The sequence below is a fragment of the Synchiropus splendidus genome, chromosome 14 (assembly GCF_027744825.2).
Source record: "Synchiropus splendidus isolate RoL2022-P1 chromosome 14, RoL_Sspl_1.0, whole genome shotgun sequence".
NCBI classification, from domain to species: domain Eukaryota; kingdom Metazoa; phylum Chordata; class Actinopteri; order Syngnathiformes; family Callionymidae; genus Synchiropus; species Synchiropus splendidus.
Genome location: NC_071347.1, coordinates 3,360,248 through 3,379,764, shown reverse-complemented (window position 1 = coordinate 3,379,764; position 19,517 = coordinate 3,360,248). Strand labels below are relative to the sequence as shown.

At 38.9% G+C, this 19,517-nt stretch overlaps 1 protein-coding gene across 2 annotated transcripts in view; it reads left to right on the top strand.

Annotated features, from left to right (window-relative positions):
• LOC128770462 (alpha-1,3-mannosyl-glycoprotein 4-beta-N-acetylglucosaminyltransferase C-like) overlaps positions 1–19,517 on the top strand; it is a 66,539-nt gene that overhangs the window by 38,455 nt on the left and 8,567 nt on the right. Inside the window, exons 4-6 of one of the 2 annotated variants that reach the window (XM_053884934.1) lie at positions 8,305–8,427; positions 18,755–18,918; positions 19,336–19,483. In XM_053884934.1, the coding sequence (XP_053740909.1) occupies positions 18,790–18,918; positions 19,336–19,483 (277 nt within the window). In that variant the 5' untranslated portion in view covers positions 8,305–8,427; positions 18,755–18,789. The remainder of the gene's footprint in view (positions 1–8,304; positions 8,428–18,754; positions 18,919–19,335; positions 19,484–19,517) is intronic. The other variant, XM_053884935.1, reaches the window with a different exon arrangement.

The following is a 19,517-nucleotide window of genomic DNA, read 5'->3' as shown; positions in this document are numbered from 1 at the left end:
CTCTTAAAACAGGAACAGAAATGAAAGTTTGCTTTGTGTAGTTACCCAGCCCAAGATGTGGACAGGGACTGAATGACTGACTTGAGAACTTGAGAAGCGGATGAAATGTATCCGTTTTTGACCGTGGTAGATAATGTAATGTACACCCACTTGTTCTGTAATCAGTCCTGCAGACGCCGGCTGTTCATTGTAATGCTGTATTCATTTAAATATGCGGTAGGTGAAGGGTTGAATACGGGCTCTATGTAATGAGAAACTGCAGTGAAGGAGAAAACCAATCAAATTCATTACGTGAAAATATGGCTTCCATGAAGGAGCCTCTTGAATTGTAATGAGGAACCCTCCCATCCCACCTCCTTGGTAGCCATGAATTCACAAATTAAGACCCTTTTATAACAGGTTTTACCACAAAACACTTTGGTAGACGCTTCAGTGCTTGCAGATGTCTGAGTAATTAAGGCAATTAAAGCTTTTGATGGTGCAAGTATTATCCTTTGCTCGTCTGAAGAAAAATGCATAAAGCCTGTAATAAATCCAGAGGCTTATTCCTCCTGCTGTAACCCCTTGTTAAAACTGACCCCATTGTCTGAGAAGACAATTTCTTTTGGACGCATTCTACTTGTGTAACAATGAGCTGCTATGAAAGGGATAAAAACCTGCATTTGAAAAAGAATCAGATGTAATTCTTGTTACCATTTTCGCCATGCGGTTTCTGGTTTGTGCATAATGTCTATTGATAGCACAGATGAACAAAGTCCTTGAACATTCCATTTATGATGAGGGTAATGAAACACCAGTTGTTGACACCAATTCTTGTTGCTTTTCTACACCTTTCTGTCAAACCAAATGGAACCTTTATATAAACGTATTGAAGTACTGATGATTTTTCCAGCAAACTTGATTGCATATGCACGCCTCTCCACTTTGTACCTTCTGGTTGATTTTTCTTATTTGAATATTTTTGCAAAATTGTATTTTTTAGCCTAAATGAACTGATTTTGACTGACTAAAAACTTGCAAATTCCAAGTTAGTCAAAAAAATACAATGTGGCATTGTAAATCAAATTGTGATTTTATAAAAAATACAAATAAAAAAATGTGATACCCATTTTTCCTGGTGAAAGAAAGTAGAGAAAGCAACAGCCTTTTTATACATTTGAAGCCGTCTTTTTTGGCAAGGAGCCACACCCTGGGGAAGAAGCATGAATAATAAGAGTTGAGTCAATGGAGAGAAGCTTCACCGGCCCCAATGGAGTTTTTCTTTGTCCAGCATTGACCTACATTTCCCCTGACTTAGCATCTGATACAGACACCATCATTCTCCTCTTCTCCTCAGAAGTCGTAGATGAAGTTCTCGGTTCGAATTTTGAAAATTGAGTAGAGATGTTTTGATTCATGCGCTTTCATATTTTAATGCACACATAATGAAAAAGATCCTTGGGATGAATGAAATTTGCGTTCATGTTACCAATGTTCATTTTTGACGTTGATTGATTTATTCTTGTTTTTTGTTTTTTTCATTCAAGTTGTCCATTGATCTGTAACACATATATCAAATATTAACTGAAATCATGACTGGAGGTCAATAAAAATAAATAAAAACGCCTGTAACTAATTTGTTGCCTCCACCTAACTTTATTGTTTAACTTTTTGTGCTGGTGTGAGGACTTGACATATCCTAAAATATGATGTCAACGTATAATTAAATGTTTATGAGCATTTCATTGTTCTTCATCACAGCTATGCTGGAAAGATAACCAGTCACATTTCAAAATTCCAAGGAAGAGACCCACTATGAATTGAATATATTGAATCCAGACAAGACAATATTATTGATTATATTAATATTCATAGATGAGTTAATTAATATTTATAGATATTTTTTAGATTAAAGTAACCTCAAATGTAATGGTAATATATAATATCGAAAAACTTGAACAGCCATTTTAATGAAACTTCCCTTATATCTAAACCAACAGTGCCACCTACTGAGCTCTAAAAATAAGGACACTGTTTCATGAAGCCTCACTGACCCATCACTACTTTAAACTTCAATAAGTCATCTTGACCACCTCTAAATTACGAAACACATTCAACTGCTACAGTTTGATCATATCCAACTAGTATCACCGTGGTGAAAGTAGTTCGATATTCAACGCACATCCGCTCCAGTATTGGTGGTGGTGTCCTCTTCTGCGTCCCGATTAGGGTTCACTGATCACAGACACACTCTCACAGGCAGCCCTACTGTTACGCCCTAGCATCAGTTTGGGACCATCAACAAATTCTGAATTGGTATTAATGAAATCTTCAAACATGCCAATGATAAAATAACATTTTAGGAAAGAGAATTGTGAAAATATTTTTCATCACACTAGACCAAGGACTGATAGTTTTTATCATGATTCGAAGAACAGAATGTGACTAAAAGATTCAGAGACATGCGATACAGCAGACAGAGGGCTGAATTTAACCCCTAAATAAAGCTGGCTGAGCAGTCTGTCAGATAAGACCAGGTTCTATGAGAGATGGGAATGACTGATTCACTCTCATTTCTACACTTAGTTAACAATTATATTTAAAGATAAACAAATAGTTATGTTGAGACAAACTCCACGAATGAGTTCAATCATAAAACAGTGTCAAGAGAGACCAACAGATGTAATAGAATGAAAATGTATTTATCGTTATCATTGTCATTATCATATTTTATCATTATTGTTATCACCAAAATGACAAAATCTATCATGATTTTATTTTATTTTCCATATCCCCCATTCCTACTGGGATCACCAATTTGAGTCTCAGTATATATCAAGCAACTTAGCTCCTTCTCCATTTCATTTTCCTATAGAGGAATGCACACAGAGCCAAGTTGAGCTCTTCTAAATTTCCACCATTGGTTAATGAACCAGGTTACTGGCCAGTGGGAGAGCACTGTACTTCTATGAAGGTATGAAGAGTTAACAATGAAAACACACCATCATACTGTCAGCAGGTCAATTTAATTATTGTGAGCTGACGTGGGAGAGACAGCAGCAGTTGAACGACAAAATGGTTTTTTTTTAAATATGTAAATTGCACATCAGGTCATTGAAGGCTTTGGTGCAAGACACCTGGGAGGTGAACAAAATGAATGTGTCTTGACGCACATTGACAGGTCCAAAATGAGGAGGAAAATAAAATGACACCAGAGGGGTCAAACACCATCATCGAGGTTCTGCTGTTATAATGAAATTCTTGTCTAATATTTGGCAGCAAGAACTCAATACACCGCTGGCAGTTGATGGTGAATGTAATTTTGCTGTCAAGATTTGCAAGTGCGTGATTTGTCTTGAGAAGAGCTTGAAAAGGCTTTGAGAAGTGCTGAGGCGGACAGCTCGTTGATTGGTGGACGGGCTTGAGCTGTGACGTAGCTATTGGTTGGAACATCCAGAGTTGCTCCTTCTCCTCTGTCCTCCAGTCCATGGGGCTGTTAGTCACCCTGAAAGAAGGATGGGTAGGTTGGGGGCAACGTTAGGGAGGACAGTCTCAGGCGGTTTGGAGAAATGAGGATGAGAGACTGTACATATGCCGGACAAAGGATTGTGGAAGATAGAAGTACTATGTACAAGAAAAGAAAAGGTATATATATATATATATATATATATATATATATATATATATATATATATATATATATATATATATATCGTGCCAATGTATCATCTGCACTGCATAGTCACATTATATCACTCAAACCAAAAGTCAAGTGCAACTGTGAATTTGTGTAATTACACTTTCTCTTTCGTGTGGGACCTAAGCAGGGTGAAAGATCCAGTTACATTTTCTGAAATTTTCAGTGATGCTTTTTAATTAACAATGAGATTATGTTTAGGTCAGTCTTTTCTTGACTCGACACGAGCCACGACAGTCTGTTTCAGGGGAGTGAAACAGCCCTCATCTATTTTCAGATTTAATTTCAAGAAACAATTAACCTTTGGAAAATGAATCATCGGTTAGCACTCAACGACGATTGTGGGGTCCTCGAGCAGTAATAGTCTTTTTTAGAAGGCACCTGGTACCAATAACCGATGTAAACGTTCGAGAGCGCCACTAAGCTCGTGTCATGTAATTCTGTCTGAAGTGTTGATTCATGTTGATGGAGAAGTCTCACTCTGGGAGATGGAACTGACAACTCAATATTGTTCTACGCTTTGAGGCTATTACCATGGACATCATCCTCCCAGAAGCTAATTCATGGGAAAGCTTTGTTTTAGCATTATAGTTATTAGTACTACTCCACACTTTAAAATAAGGAATGCTAAATGGGTAGATGATTTTCCAATGATACTGAAATATAAGGTGCACCCACTGAATTTGAGAAAAAAAGAACGATTGTGTTCATAAAATAGCTGCATCAGTCTATCAGCCACCTCTGCAGTGGTGCTGGCTATGCTGTGGTAAGGTCAATGAATTATGTGTACCGACTTAAAAATGTATGAGAATATGTAACTGTGACGATTTTAAGACGAGAGACCCAAGTGCAGCAGGAAGGAGACTGAGACCAGAATCAAGTCCAACAAATTTAGCACAAAATACAAACACGACGCTAGAGGGAAAATAAATTACAAAGAAACAAAACTGAAAACTCACAGAGAGAACTAAAGCAATACTCGACCTCGACACTAGAGGGAGAGACCACAAAACAAAATCAACAAGTGTCCCAATGCACAAACAAGAAACGAGAGACCAGTAACAAGTCCAAATAATCCTCAATCCTCAAATGGTCAGAAAACTCACAACACAAAGCGCTTGGGGAAAAAAAGTCCAGAACACGAGCACGGAGGGTCATATCTGAGCGAAGAGAAACAACGAACTGACGCCGGCTGTCTGGTGGCAGGTGTTCAAATAGCGGGAGCAGGATTGGCAAATTGAGGTCAGGTCTGTGTGTGTCAGCTGAGCCTGCTTCAGCGGGAAAAGGAAGGACACGCTAGGGCTGGTCAATTAATCGATTTGTTATCGGGATTACGATTGTGTCTTCCTCAGATTATGAAAAAGACACCCGTCTCCCCAACTTCTCTCATTCTGTCCCGATGCACCCAAACACTGCACCACGCCTCGTCCGGAAGGCACGGTGAGCCCGCTACACAGAGTAGCGCGAGGCTCTGTCTGTCAGCGAGAGAGCTCTGTTTACACGGCGTGTTGGATGCTAATATTAGCCACTGTTAGCTCCCGACTCAGTACAACAGCGGCATGGTATCCAGCATCAGAACCTCAGAGGAGCAGAAGCTCAGCCGGCATTCTGAGTCACAACTGCAGTGATAGCTGCTTGTTGGTGATGGAAACAAGTGCTCCTTGTCATACATCACGCTGCAGAGACGCAGGAAGAGCGTTCTGATGTGCAAGTGTCAAAGCTGTGGTTTTACGTTGTTCTGCAGTGCAATAGATTTGGAATGTAATTTTCCATGAGTTCCTTATGTTGCTCCCTGACACCATCACATACATTTCTGATGTAAACAGCATTATAATGGCAAGGGATCCCGTTCCCTTTCAAGCCCCATAATTTGCTCTCAACTGTACACAAGGCTTGCGTTCATGTAGTGGTCTCACTAACAATCGGTGACTCTTGCTCAAATTGCTTCTCTATTTCTGCAATTGCATCTGCTGGGCCAGGAGTCAGCAGTTAAGGGATTTAATCTCCAAGAAAATCAGCTGTGGTCATTTGGGAGAAGTTGCTGACCTGCATCAGAAGCAGATGATCCCTGACCACACCAACCTCAGCCAGGTTATTAGGACTACTATTAACCTGAAGTGTCCCTTCTGCAGTTGTATAGAATGTGAATGCATGTCTCTAATAAATGCATTTGAAATTGATTCTTAAAGCAGCACAATGCAACATTTTGACATAAATGAAAATTTTTGACTTTTTTTTTTTTTACATATTTTGTTATCATTTTGAACAGTCATAAATCACTTAGTATGGCTATAGCTATAACTATAAAAAAAAACAAAAACAAAGCAACTTTCTCCAGCAGACCTACATGATCACCGTGCTGCTTTAAGGCAGCAGTGATGCCGCTTCATCTCGAGAAGCAGAGCTCATTCATGGCAGTGAATGTTCATACTGAAGAGGCCAGGAATAGAATATGGGAACCGAGAAGAGCCCGGACCAGACTGAACAGTTTTTTTACTGTTAATGCTCAAATGTAGCGAACACATAAAACCAGGTGATGCATGTAAGTTAATATTAATAACAAACAAATGTATATAATATTACAGATATTATATACATAGTAATATTCCATACTATTTTAGTGATAAAATAAAACTGTAACCCACTTGGTTAAGCTTCATGTAACCAGGGCAGTTCTTCTGTGCCATGAGTGAATAACTCCTGCCACAGTGTTGATGACACAGCAATTAGTTTTCCAGCTTGTCTTTGTGTCTATATGTTGTCAAGGACTTGGGTCTTAACAGAAAGCTTACAACAGAGCAGGAAATCTATGTGCTGCAGAGTCTTGTCTCAGCAGATTAACAGAGTTAAGTGTCAGTTTCCAGTGGGATTTGACTAACCTGAGAGACAATCAGAATCTGAGTGAGTTGAAGAGGAGGTGAGTTTCCCTCTTTTGATAGGAGCTTCAACTCAGGCCACCGTGGCTGCATCATCCATGTGCTGGTAAACACCAATGTGACTACATTAATTCACTGAATAGATAAAGGATGATCTTGTCTAATGTTTGTCTAAAGCATTTCCAATGTGCCACATCACCAACATTACCTAATATTTTTTCATTACTTAAATTAAACTTTATCATGTCATACATCACATATCATTGTTATGCATTGTTACATGCTGCATTCAGTGCACTCTCATCTGATCTGTGCCTCATTACACAGTGATTTCAAACTAATGCTACTCCAGACCAAACCTGACTTTGCACCGTCATATGTGCTTTTTAACACAATATCATTTTTATTTTTATTTTTTTTATGTCAGAATTATTGTCAATACCAGTATACCACGACAGCTCTGGTGTGTATATAACTGCTGATATCTGTTTTGTGTGCAAACGTTGTCTTGTCATTGGATTGTCATTGGATTGATGAAGATGAATAACTATACTGAGTACAACTAACCAAATAAGTACAGTACGTGTGTGAGTGTGAGGCTCAAGCAGGGTAGAACCATGGTATTTCCGACAAACCATGATGATGATTCCGATGTAGTGACCCCATTCAGTTGTGCTGAAGTCCTGATTTTTTTATTTTATTATTATTTATTATATTGCCTTGGAAAACAAAATGAATTGTAATTGATTAGAAACAAATATATAGATTTAATGTCAGTATCATTATAGCAGTCCATGCGCATGTGTCCTTAGCTATTGATTCAGTCCTTCAAGAACTCCGGTTTCTGCTTGTTTAAAAACAGACATCCAAAAAATAAAAAAATAAAAAACATCTTTGAGCTTCATCCAGTGCCAGCCATCTCTCTGTGATGACATCAGTGTGATGTCCAGATTAAGGAGAGACTAAACAGATTGAGGGCTGTGTTGCTCCTCTCTGATCCGAGATCGTCTGGCCGTTTTATTTATCAGAAGTAAATGGCAATTTGTGAGCATTAAATGATTTCCTTTTGACCAGTGAGTCTGAATGTCATAAATTCCACTTTTATATCAGTATTATGGTCTTTTGAGGTTCTTGGACATTATGGTTGGTGAAATCGATCTAGAATGAGTCATTTTCTTACATTTACGTGCACGTTTTACTGTATCTGCACCCAGTTGTTTGCCATAGCAACATCAGTCAGCTGTGCCATTTTTTTCCCAATATTTTCCATGCTTACTCTGCCACATGGCATGCTACGGTTCCTCACTGAAGAGCCCACCATGTATAATATTGTATTCTATTTCCAGAGTGGCCTCCTGCTGTGCAACGTGGAGTGTGAAATGTGGAGTTTCCACTTATGCCCACAGAATGAACACCACTGCAAAACCGCATTCTCTTTACCTAAAAAAAAAAAAAAAAAAGTTTCAGAAAACGTCTGACTCCTAAGCAGAGTCAGTCATGAGTTATCATCACTATTCCCACGTGAGAACTGTCACATGAAAGCTGAATTACAACTCAATGATTTCACAGGAAGGTTTTCTGGCACACATTATACAAACACAACCCTTATACAAACTCCAAAATACAAGCTACTCAACTACGTTGTGCGATCTAACTTTCACTCCCATCTGGTTATAAAGCTTGACGATATGCACTCCAGCGTCTCAACAACCAAGACAGCATCCTGCCATGTTCTGTCTCTTCTTTTTCCAGGTAAATTACACAGCTGATGAAACCCAGAAGACAGTGGGTCATGGCTCAGCGTCCATCAGCACTCTTCCTGAACACGAGACAATAATCGTTCATGCGTGCCCGATCAAAGCTCAGTAAAACAAGGTGAGAAAAATGAGCTGCAGTTCAATGTGATGCTCAGTGATGCTTCAAGTGTTTCGCAAGACAAGGCCTCAGTCTCCGATGGTGCATAAGACAATAAGCCTGAAAAAGGCTTCATTTTATGCGCAATAATAATAAAGGAAATGCTTCAGCACGTGTTAAACCTCAAAGGGGACCACTTTTACTCTTTCACTATCTAAGCTTTTTCTCCAACTGTCACTGTAACATATGATGGTCGGATATATTACTAACTTTATATCTCGAAGAATATGTCTGAATTTTGCAATTCATTTATCAATCTAGTTGTGGCCGATATGACAATGTAGATCACATGTATGATTGAAAAATGTCTATCTCGGTTCTAATGGCATTTCATCAATTCAAATATGCGCTGGTATGTAGGCTACTATTCCCGCAAAGACTCTCCATCTCTGCTTTAGCGACACAGCACTGTTTCATATTAGTCACTATGATCAGCCCATGACATTGCACCGAGTTCTCCATCTGTGCTGTGTGTGACGGCCAACATCACAGAGCATTGAGGGGCATCTGGTTCATTATTGTTGTAGTTAACCATTTTTTTACACAGAAAACTCTCAAAAATGACGTTTATGCATACCAAGGCTCGTAGTCAGGATTGGTCTTGTTATATTGAGCGATCCATCACATTCAGCAAATGCAAGGACTGCTGCCAAAAACGGTCCCGCCTACTTTCTGCCAAAAAAACAAAAATTGTCACGTCACAACAACGGCGACAGATGTCGTTCTTGCTAGATCCACAATATCTCCATCAACTCTCTTGCTCGCCACCACGAAGCCAAATGTCACTGCGCACAACAGTATTATTTGAGAGATGTGAAACACTGATTTGCGTAGCTCTACATCTATTTAACAATTATATTTCAACACATCCTTTGTGGATGCTGGAGAGACACGCCAGAAGGTCACAGAAGAGGTTCACAGGAAGTTTCAGCAAAAACAAAAAGAAAAGATTAAATTTCAATACCAGTTACTTGAAATTTGATACCTGTGCATTTGTACCAAAATATATGACGTCAGAGAGAAAATGTAACCAGTTTCTGTGGTATATTGTATGGCATGTTTTGAAATTATTACTATGAAAATCAATATTCTGGTGTATCATTTTTTTGATGTATAGTGGTTCATCAAACATTACACTAAGTCTTTTCCTTTCCTTCTGAAAAGTAGACAGATTCCTATCCTGGAAATGTTTTCCTTGCCTCGAAAACCATTTTCTCTACTCAGTCTGGCTGGCACTGTGTTATGGTTGGCATATAGTTCCTAATGCACTTTCTTCTGCATCATTTTATTCTCGTATTGGGCATTTTCCAGACAAATCTCGCATTCATTAACTTGCCTCATCACAAAAGTTTTATTTTTTTGTTCAAAAGCCCAAAGCAGCGAAGCAAACCTTGATGTCCTACGGGTGTGAATAATAGTTTCAAGTGATACACCTTGTTAGAAACGAGCTCTGTTAGCTATATGGTGCAGACAGTCTGTGGCGTTGGAGGTCAGGCAAGAAAAGGTCACATATCATTCTGCCAGGAAGGTTTGGGGTCAAGTTAGAAACTTGTTTGCCCCGACGGCGTGTGTGTGGGAAAATTTGCACATGTGACCAGTGCTTTATTCTCACTAGAGTGAGAGTCTGCGCGTCAGTGTATAGTGTATAGAATGTGACCGAAACAACCTGTACAGTCTCCTCACTTTGGCAGGTCACACACATGCCTATTGAAAACAAACTTTCTTTTGTAGACACACATCAATCACAATGGACGATTTTTTTTTTTTTTACACAAAGCTAAAGTGCTAAGACAAGGCACACTTTTCGTAAACAACCTTGTGCCATGAGCAGCCAAACAATACTGTAATGATTGTGTTTTCAGCCCCCTTCAGAATAAATCAATAACTGTTTTTTTTAGCCTTTTTTTCCGCTAAACTTGAAACCAAAACAGAGGCAGTTCATAGCACTCATAAATGCTTCGTTCTACTCAGAGGCCCTTAAGGATTATCTTCCACTATATCATCTGATTCAGCTGCTCTTCTGTGTGTCGTGGCAAAAATAGCTAGCTAAAGAAACACGTCCAGCTCATTAGATGTCTGAGACGTCTCTTCTTTTTTTTTTTAAAGTGAATTCCTCCAAGAGCCATTGTACCTGTTTCCCATCTCCATTGTTCTTTGCCTGCTGTGCCAAAAGTGACTGACATGGGTGAATGACTTACATAAGATCTGGTTTCAAAAACCACAAAGTGTGAAGATCATTACTATTTGACAAGGTCAGTGAAACTGTCTTTAAAGATGTACACGGTGGGCTGCATGTATTTTTTATTAGGCTGGGTACCTTTTGTACTCAGCAGGAAGACATCACTTCCAGGACCTCCAGTTTAAGACAGTAACTTTTCTGTCCTTTATAGTAGCTTTCTGTTCCTTCAGGATCGATGCTACTTTCTGTGTACTGTGTACTTTAAGGGGATTGCATGCCGGGGGTTGAGGTCTAGTTGTAGTGAAACAGTCACTGGGGTGTCCCTGGCCGTTCGTCTAGTGGAGCTTCAACTGACCATGATAAACAAAATAATAATCTGATCTAATGCATGAATGGATGGGAGGCAAATGGAATGACTCTGTAATATCCTTGTTGGCATATACGTGATTAGGGAATATCCATATATGTTACGATGATGGAGGTGCTCCGTGGTCTCTGCACCGCCATGCAGCCAACACCTATACAGAGCAGTGTGGAGAGTCTGGGGGAAGCATATTGTCAATGCAAAATACTGACCGATAATGACAAGTAGGTGCTGATAAACAGTGTGGGTTGGTTATGACACATCATTCTGTCAAAACAAGGAAAACAGGAAATATGAACTCCAAACCTCTGGCATGTCTTTCACCAGCCAACGTTGCGCCAAACATCTTAGCACACTCACTGTCTCACATAGCCTGAGTAGTGCAGTGAGTCAAACACAATTATACTTTATTCATCATGAATTTGTGTCGTTATCATCAGAATGGCAGAATTTATTGGGATTTTTTTTTAGTCTATATCACCCACCCTTCCCTTCATGTAGATGCCACAAATTGCAGATTAATTCTGGCTATTTTCGTGCAGTTTTAAACCATTGCATGATGTGCTTTGTGCATTTTAGTGTGAGCTAAAGTTTGCTCATGTTTTGTTATGCACAAACCTTTAGTAAAAGACATTAACAAGGCTAACTCGACTGTACTACAGTGAGTTGACTTATCCAAATTGCAGCTTGAATCATGACTTGAAACAGCCTTGAAAGCTATTTGATTATAATTAAAGTGATATTGAATGATTAATGACAAGCTTGAAAATAGAAAAGTAAAGATTATATCAGTCTTCAGCTAATTAAATGCTTTGTTGCGATTAACCTTTGTAAGAAGATGAAATTTCATCAAAGCTGTCAACACATGACATTGAAGCTGTGCGTAGTTTAGAAATAAAACTCCACTACTGTTTGCACAGTTAAGCAGTTTTATCTCTCTTTTACAGAACATAGGAAAGAAAAAGCAACTTTCACTCCTTCAGCAACCAGTTAGAATGGTCAAAAGTCACTTCACAATTGAGTCTATTAAAGCCAAGGCTGTTTCGTGTTGTCCATAAAGCCATAAAGCAAAGATGAACAATGAACTCTTTAACAAAGAATGAGAGATCCATTATATACATATCTGCCAGTAAGAGTAAATGATTTATTAAATAGTATATCAAAGGTTCTGCAGTGATTTTTTTTTCTTCTATGACAAGAATATGTCAGTAGTAGTATTGCTCATTCAAGAGCACTATGAAGCATTTGACATGAGGTGAGTGTGACATTTTGAGCAGATTCTTGTTTTTATTTTTTAATACAATCACAGCCCGAATGTCTCTAATGTCTGCCTTCATCGTCCATTACCTTAGCTCCTCCTCATGCTGGGGCTGCCAGCCCTACTAAGCTCTTGATATAGTTGCTGTAGCAGTATATGAACCTCAAAGATGACACCAGCGCAGAAACTGGTTTCTTGTCACCATTGTAAAGCTACTGCAAATGGTCTCGAAAATGCAACAAAACTGCACCAACTCAGAGATTTCCAAGCTGTGTTGAGAGAAAAGGACTTTCCACTCTAAAGTATTGTGAAAACAAGTTTCCAAAATTAAAGACAGTTCAAAAGCCCCAAGAAGATGAGCACTAGTGAAGAATTGTTTTTGTCTTTTATCACTGAACTCTGGTTAAAGACGGAAATTGTGTCAATATCTACAACGTTAACATGTATATACATTGTATGTTAACATCTTATTATTGTCACTATTGAATTGAATGTTCTGGCCAACATATCAAGGAAAATAATGTCCAATATAAGTTGTATTTGTATATTTCATAGATTTTTTTTGCCATGTTGTGGCATAAAATAAAGCTCTTTTGTGCCAGGTGAAACCGGGCCACATTTTTGTGTGTCCCATCCTCATTTATACCTTTGAACCTTTTCGATCTGATGCCAGTCCACCATCCTCCCTCCTGTGCTAAATGTGCGAGAGACGATAGTGCTTGCTCATGTTCCCTGTCACTGGACTCTTAGTTCCACAGCCATTCTCTCATTTCACAGATGTGGCCATGAGGTGACCTTGATGTTTTGAGTGCTTTTAAGGCAGAAATGAGACGTCTCTCCCCTTTTCCAGCTCTGACAAAGACGAAAAGATTCCACATTCACTTTTACTATATACTCCCCACCAACCTTTCCCTTCCAGAGTGGACTCCAACAGTGCATGTTTATAAAACAAGAAATATCTGGTTCAAACTGTGTGAACCACCACGATCATTCAATATCCCAAATACAGTTTTGCAATGGTTTAGATGATCGACTGGACTCAGCTTGTAGGTTCCTCCTTAAGGTCCATTTAAGTTCTACCTTCAAAGGTGGAGTCCCGAAAGGGAGCCACACTGGCCTCCTGAGTGTAGTTACAGTTACAGTTTTTTTTCTCTTTTTTTCTTTTTAAAGTTCAGTAGTTAAATCCAGATTCACATCAATGTCTGCATCAATTTATCTCATTACATTACAATGTGTCGATCTGGCATACAGGGAAGAATGATTTGCCCTTGTGCCCCCCCTCAGCCAGGCTTTCAGCGAGGATTTGGAAACGCGCCTCCAGTCTATAACTCCGCCCCAATCCCTTCCTGACACACCATGACAACGACTGACAACTTTTTTGTAAGAAAGAAGCTATAAACATCTTTTTGCACATAATAAAGAACAAATAAACAAACATCTATAAATAAATAATGAACACTAACAGAGATGAACTCAGTAGCTGTTGCCACAGTTTTCATTTTCAGATGAGGTCTCCTGGGCAGTTGCTTTACTTGGCCCTGATTAATACAAAATTAAATGAACAATGATTATTTTTCTTACTGCTTGCTATCGTGTCGACAGTGTTCTTCATCTTTTTTTATATATATATTTATGCAAGATAAGCATACAGTTTTATGACCTGTTTATCTGTGATGGTTTTTAGATTTTCACACTTTTCAAGCCTTTATATGTTTCACACTTACATATAAAGGCTTGCCGCCTGATTAAATAAACAAACCACTTGAATTTTGATCCCTGATAAGATATTTTGCCCACATTCGGCAAATGCTGTGTGATCCTCCACTCCACAGCGCAGTTCACTGCGCGGCACTGGGGATCGGGCGGTGAGCTTCGTGTCAAAAAAAATAAAAATAAAAATCCAAATAGCCCTCAGATTGAAAGGTAATGAGTTAGTTTAGTGTCAGATATCCCATCAATAACAGCACACTTTCATACCATTACCAGGTGGAAACTTTTCAAGGAAACCAGTGAAACAAGTCGTATCATACAGGCACAAATAATTGAAAATTTAGGGAGTCCTGCTAAGAAAAACTGGGATAATTTGTTTGTGAATCCTGACGACATTGTTGACTAAAAAAATTCAAATGTATTTGCCACTCAGTTCCGTGGACCCATCTATGGAAAAAGGAATGGCAGGTGCCATCAAGGAGTTTAAGACCTTCTGTAGCACTCTGGATTGGTTGCTGTTGGAAGAGATTCAGTTAGTACTAAAGTTGTTCTGCATTCCTTAGCTGCCAGTTGGTCGTATTCCACCAGAGCTGGTGAGCTTCATTGTCTTCCGATTTTCTAACACGTTTGCTTCTGTTGGTCTTGTCATTAATCCAAGATCAGAAGTTATTTCCTGTTTTTTTTAGTTCTGTAGAATGCTTTTTTTTTCTATATAGAACCTCAAAAGTAGTATCTTGACACCCATCCAATGCCCTTCCTTCTGTTAGCGCATGTAGAAGGTGCTGAACATCAACCCGTCACTATAGGGCTTCAATCAGATTCACGATTTGACACAAAATGCAAAAGCACTGCAGGGCTTGACACAGATGTGAGCAGAACTGGATGCTAAGCTCGCTGATGCTAATTCGCTGAGCTCAAGATACTGAACAGCATGCTCTGATTGGCATGCCTCATCCATCTAAATTACTAAAATCCCATGAGTCTGCAGAATTTAACGCGAGAATGAAAAGTCAGTGCTATAATTTTATGTTGACGCCTGGAGAAAAGCTCGCCATTGTATTTGTAGGTAATACAGTACAAATACTATACTACTATCATTAGTTGCAGACCACCAGCTACGGACCTGACGATATCTTATGAATATGGAGTTTTTTTGTGTTGAGTTGACTGATCTCCCACATGCTAGCAGCATAGTGGGGCCACTGGTGTATGTGTTGCCAATACGTTCCCGTCTTGGGATGTGGAACGTGCATGCGTCTCACCACCGGGCGGTGTATCTTGCTCCATGTGGCAGCATCCTTGCATGTCCGCCTGGCTCCGTGGCTGACTTCTCAAGGGTAAATGGAGCAACGGAAGCCCCATCTTGCAGAGTGCCGTCTATTGATATATTTTTCTTTGTGGGAGGTAGAGCCTCAAGTGGCTAAATCTGTTGTCGATGCTCAGTTTGAGGGCATTCAGAATCTATTGAAAATGTCGCAAAATCGATTTCAAACCGCTCACTATCCGCCATTTTGTAACTGACATCAGCGCATTCTGGACGCATGCACAGAAAATACCAAAACAAACATGGCGGCGAAGGAGCGCCTACCAGCTCTGTCTTTTCTGAAGAGTTTGCCGTCATTGGGGGGTTTTACTGAATGCCCGCAAACTCCTAGCTGGACGATGTAAACATTGTGTAAGAATAAACTAAAATCAAGCACATCGACAACGTAACAAATGACCAGACGCGTATTTCGAGTCCAGGAAGTGGTGCACAGGAGGTTTTTCAAAAATAATGAATTGTTTTCAATTTGACTATTTCCACTGGCTGCAGAGTGCTGCCTTAAAACCTGAAATAGTAGATTCCCAACCATAATAGCTTAGTTGGGCGCCCTTAAGTCTTGATTAAGTATGGATTAAACTTCCACCGTCATCTCTTGTGAGTTATTGATTATTTGCTCTTGGGTTCTGTGCCACTACTAGTTCAGGACTGTCGTGGAACTAAACTACAGACAGTGGACAGTGTGGTGGCAGTTCCGAGTAGAAAAAAGATGAAAGAAATAAATCCAAAATCAACACTTTTGTTTGTTGAAGTCATCGCCCCCCTCACAGCGGCGATAGTTGACCAAGTTGGAACGATGTTTGAGCCCCAGAATAAAATCTTAACCAAATTCTGAGGTCCCAACTGCTCGCGGGCAGTTTGTCTTCCACTCTAACAGGATTTAAACTCTAGCTGAGAACACCAAATTGAAAATGGAGAAGAGAAGGAATATGAGTTAAGAGCAGGGTAGAGCTGCCAGGCATAAGTAAGAAGAAGCAGCATGCTTTGTTTGGTCCAGTACACACACGCACGCAGACAAGCACACAGTGCATAATTGATATTTCACAGTCTATGCCAACACTGTCCCAAAATGAGGCTGGAACATCTGAGAGTCTGTGACTGCCAGAGTGGCACACACATTAAATTACACTTAGCCCATTCACTGCTTTGGATTCAACCCATTGAAAATACCTATTCACACACACACACACACATTTCCTTGTGTTTATTGCATCCTCTGCACATTTTTCTGATGCTGCTTTTTTTTTCAAAAAGAAGATCAGTGTGATGTTGCCCGTGTTCCGTCTCTCTGTAACATCTGCAGCAGATGACTTGTATCCCACTGAGCCTTTTGGAGAAACCGCTCTTCCAAGTGAATTATTAAAATCATAAAGGCACCTCACATTATCTTGTCAAAAAAAAAAAACAGGTAATAAATAGCTCGCAGTGCAGGAACTGGGTTGGAAAACAATCACTTGTTACAAATGTAATAAAGCAGAAGTGGTTCAAGGACATACCAAACTTGGCAAGTTTCAAAAGTGTGAAAACATTGTCACCAAGATCCAAGATGTTTTATTGATTGTAATAGTTTCACATGGCTTATCATATGCTGATGGAATTACTGGGGAAAATATAACTGAGAGTGACTCATTACTTATTTGTCATAAAGAATTATTTTGCAGGAGCTAACAAAAGACCCAGCTAAAATGTTGTAGTGATTTAGTTCCTGGAGACATTCTAGGAATTTATATAATGTCACACAAAAAGTTCAAAGAAGTTCAGCTTTTCGGTTTGTTGGTTTAGAGCAGACCTGGGTGAAGTGTGACCAGGGGGCCACAGGCAGCCCTTTGCATGTATTTTCATGATTTTTTTTCCTGACATTTTTTCTACCTGTTTCATTTTTAGTCATTTGTATTTCAGTAATTAGAGTAATTATTATAAAATATTTTTTCTCAATCTCATTTGCCATTTTAGTGAATACATCTTGTTCTGCAAAATACATTGAAAGAAAATTGAAAATATATTTTGAAATAAAATGCCTTTTATTTTCTTCTCCTATCTTCTTTCGTCCATAGATTCATTAGTATTTATATACAAATGCATATATAATTAAATATTTTACTAGATTTATCCTTTTTAGGGCCATTTTGTCCTTGTTACATTACATTCTTTTCAGATTTTTTTTTTGTTATGTTTCACACTTTTGGCATGATGGCCCCTCACGACAGTCAACAGTTTATAATGTCGCCCGTAAGGAAATTTAATTTAACTAGACTGAAGCTATCATGCTGATTTTTTTTTTTTTCATTGTTCATTATCATTGTGATTTAAAAAGTTAGGACTTCATTCTGTTATGACATTCTTTGCCATGTTGGGTTTGTCATTGCACGCAGCTCAATATTAACCAAGTACCTCAAGTCGTACAACATCGGGGTGTATTTCATGTCTGTAGAAATATATTTGCCAAGACATTTAAATGGAAAATATTCACTTAGTTACCTATATATTTTCTTTTGTTTGTTTTTTTTTCTTGTTCATTTCATTGCTTTCTTCTGTTCTGTTGGTTGGCTTAACGGTAGGGCTGAACAATATACTGTCATCATATCTACAGTTCAGGCCAAAAGTGTGGACACACCTCTCATTCAATGCATTTTCTTAAATTTCCACAAATATTCGCATTGTAGATTCTCAATAAAGGCATCAAAACTATGAATGAACGCATCTGGAATTATGTTGTAGAAGTGCCAAATTACTCGAAACACGTTTTAGATTTTAGATTCTTCAAAACAGCCACCCTTTGCTTTCATTACTACTTAACTCACTCTTGCCATTCTAGCGAGGAGATTCCTGATGTAGGCACCGGATAAGGTTTTCCAACAGGTGACCACATCATCAAGCTCAATAAGAAGGTCAAGGGTTTGCAGCGCTGCCGACAAAGCAAAAGGTGGCCACTTTGAGTCAGCAATAATATGAAACATATTTATCATTCAACATTTTTCTTTGCTCCATAATTCCATATATCTTGTTTCATATATTGATGTCTTCAGTACTGTATGTATTTACAATGCAGGAAATGGTGAAAATAGAAAAAAATCACTGAATCAGAAGGTCCTGTACTGTATATCGTGGTATGAAAAATTCAAAACATATTAACACCACAAAAACAGCAATATCAAATCTTCCCCAGCTCGTCTTGCAATGTAAAACTGTGGGAGCAAAAGGAGCAAACCTCCTTTCAAGTTTGCTGTTGATTGACAGCTGAAATCAGCCAATGACAACCACCTGGAAAGGAATGCAGCGAGTGGGACACACACAGAGTGGAGAGTATGAACATGAGTGCAGACCGTTTGGTCGGTGCGGAGTCTGGGAGCTCAACAAGCACCGGGCTGGTGACTTCATGAAGCATTACCGGAGTGTATAATATGCTATTGTCTCCTTCCAAAGTCACTGAAGAAAACCATCTGTTCTTCTTTACAGCCTCGTCCTGCTGATCCAGTGAGTGAGTGAACAGAATGAGACTGCCGTGGAAATCACTGGACATGATGAGGTGTCTGAGGAAACGCTCCACAATTCCTTTCCTGATCTTCCTCATCACCTTCCTCCTTTTCCTCAACCTCTACATTGAAGATGGATATGTGCTGGTAAAAAACAAACAAACTATTATATATATATATATATATATATATATATATATATATATATATATATATATATATATATATATATATATATATATATATATATATATATATATATATATATATATATACATTTTTTTTTTTCAATTTTAGCAAACTTTAAAGCAATTGTCATTTAAGTTCTGTCTTTTCTAGTTATGGCTGCTGGCACAAAATTCTAAGCTGACTCTCTGTTTGCACCAACACCAATGATATTAAGGGAAAAGTTCTTTCCCTTTACAACCATTACATCTGTGTATGAGGAACTTGTTATGGCTTGATAATCGATCCACATGTCTGATATGCATTTGATCATTGTCTTTGATTGGTGTAACATGATTCACTGGTTTGGTACAGTTAAGTATGTTTTCTTCTTTGAAGGAGGAAAATAGACGTCAGGTCAGGGAAACGTCTGTCCACCCACTGAGCTCTGACCGCTACGTCCACACCTTTCGGGATCTCAGTAACTTCTCAGGCGACATCAATGTCACGTATCGCTATCTTGCTGGCACCCCACTGAACCGTAAAAGTAAGTTGTCATATTGGGGCTGACAAGTGAATTT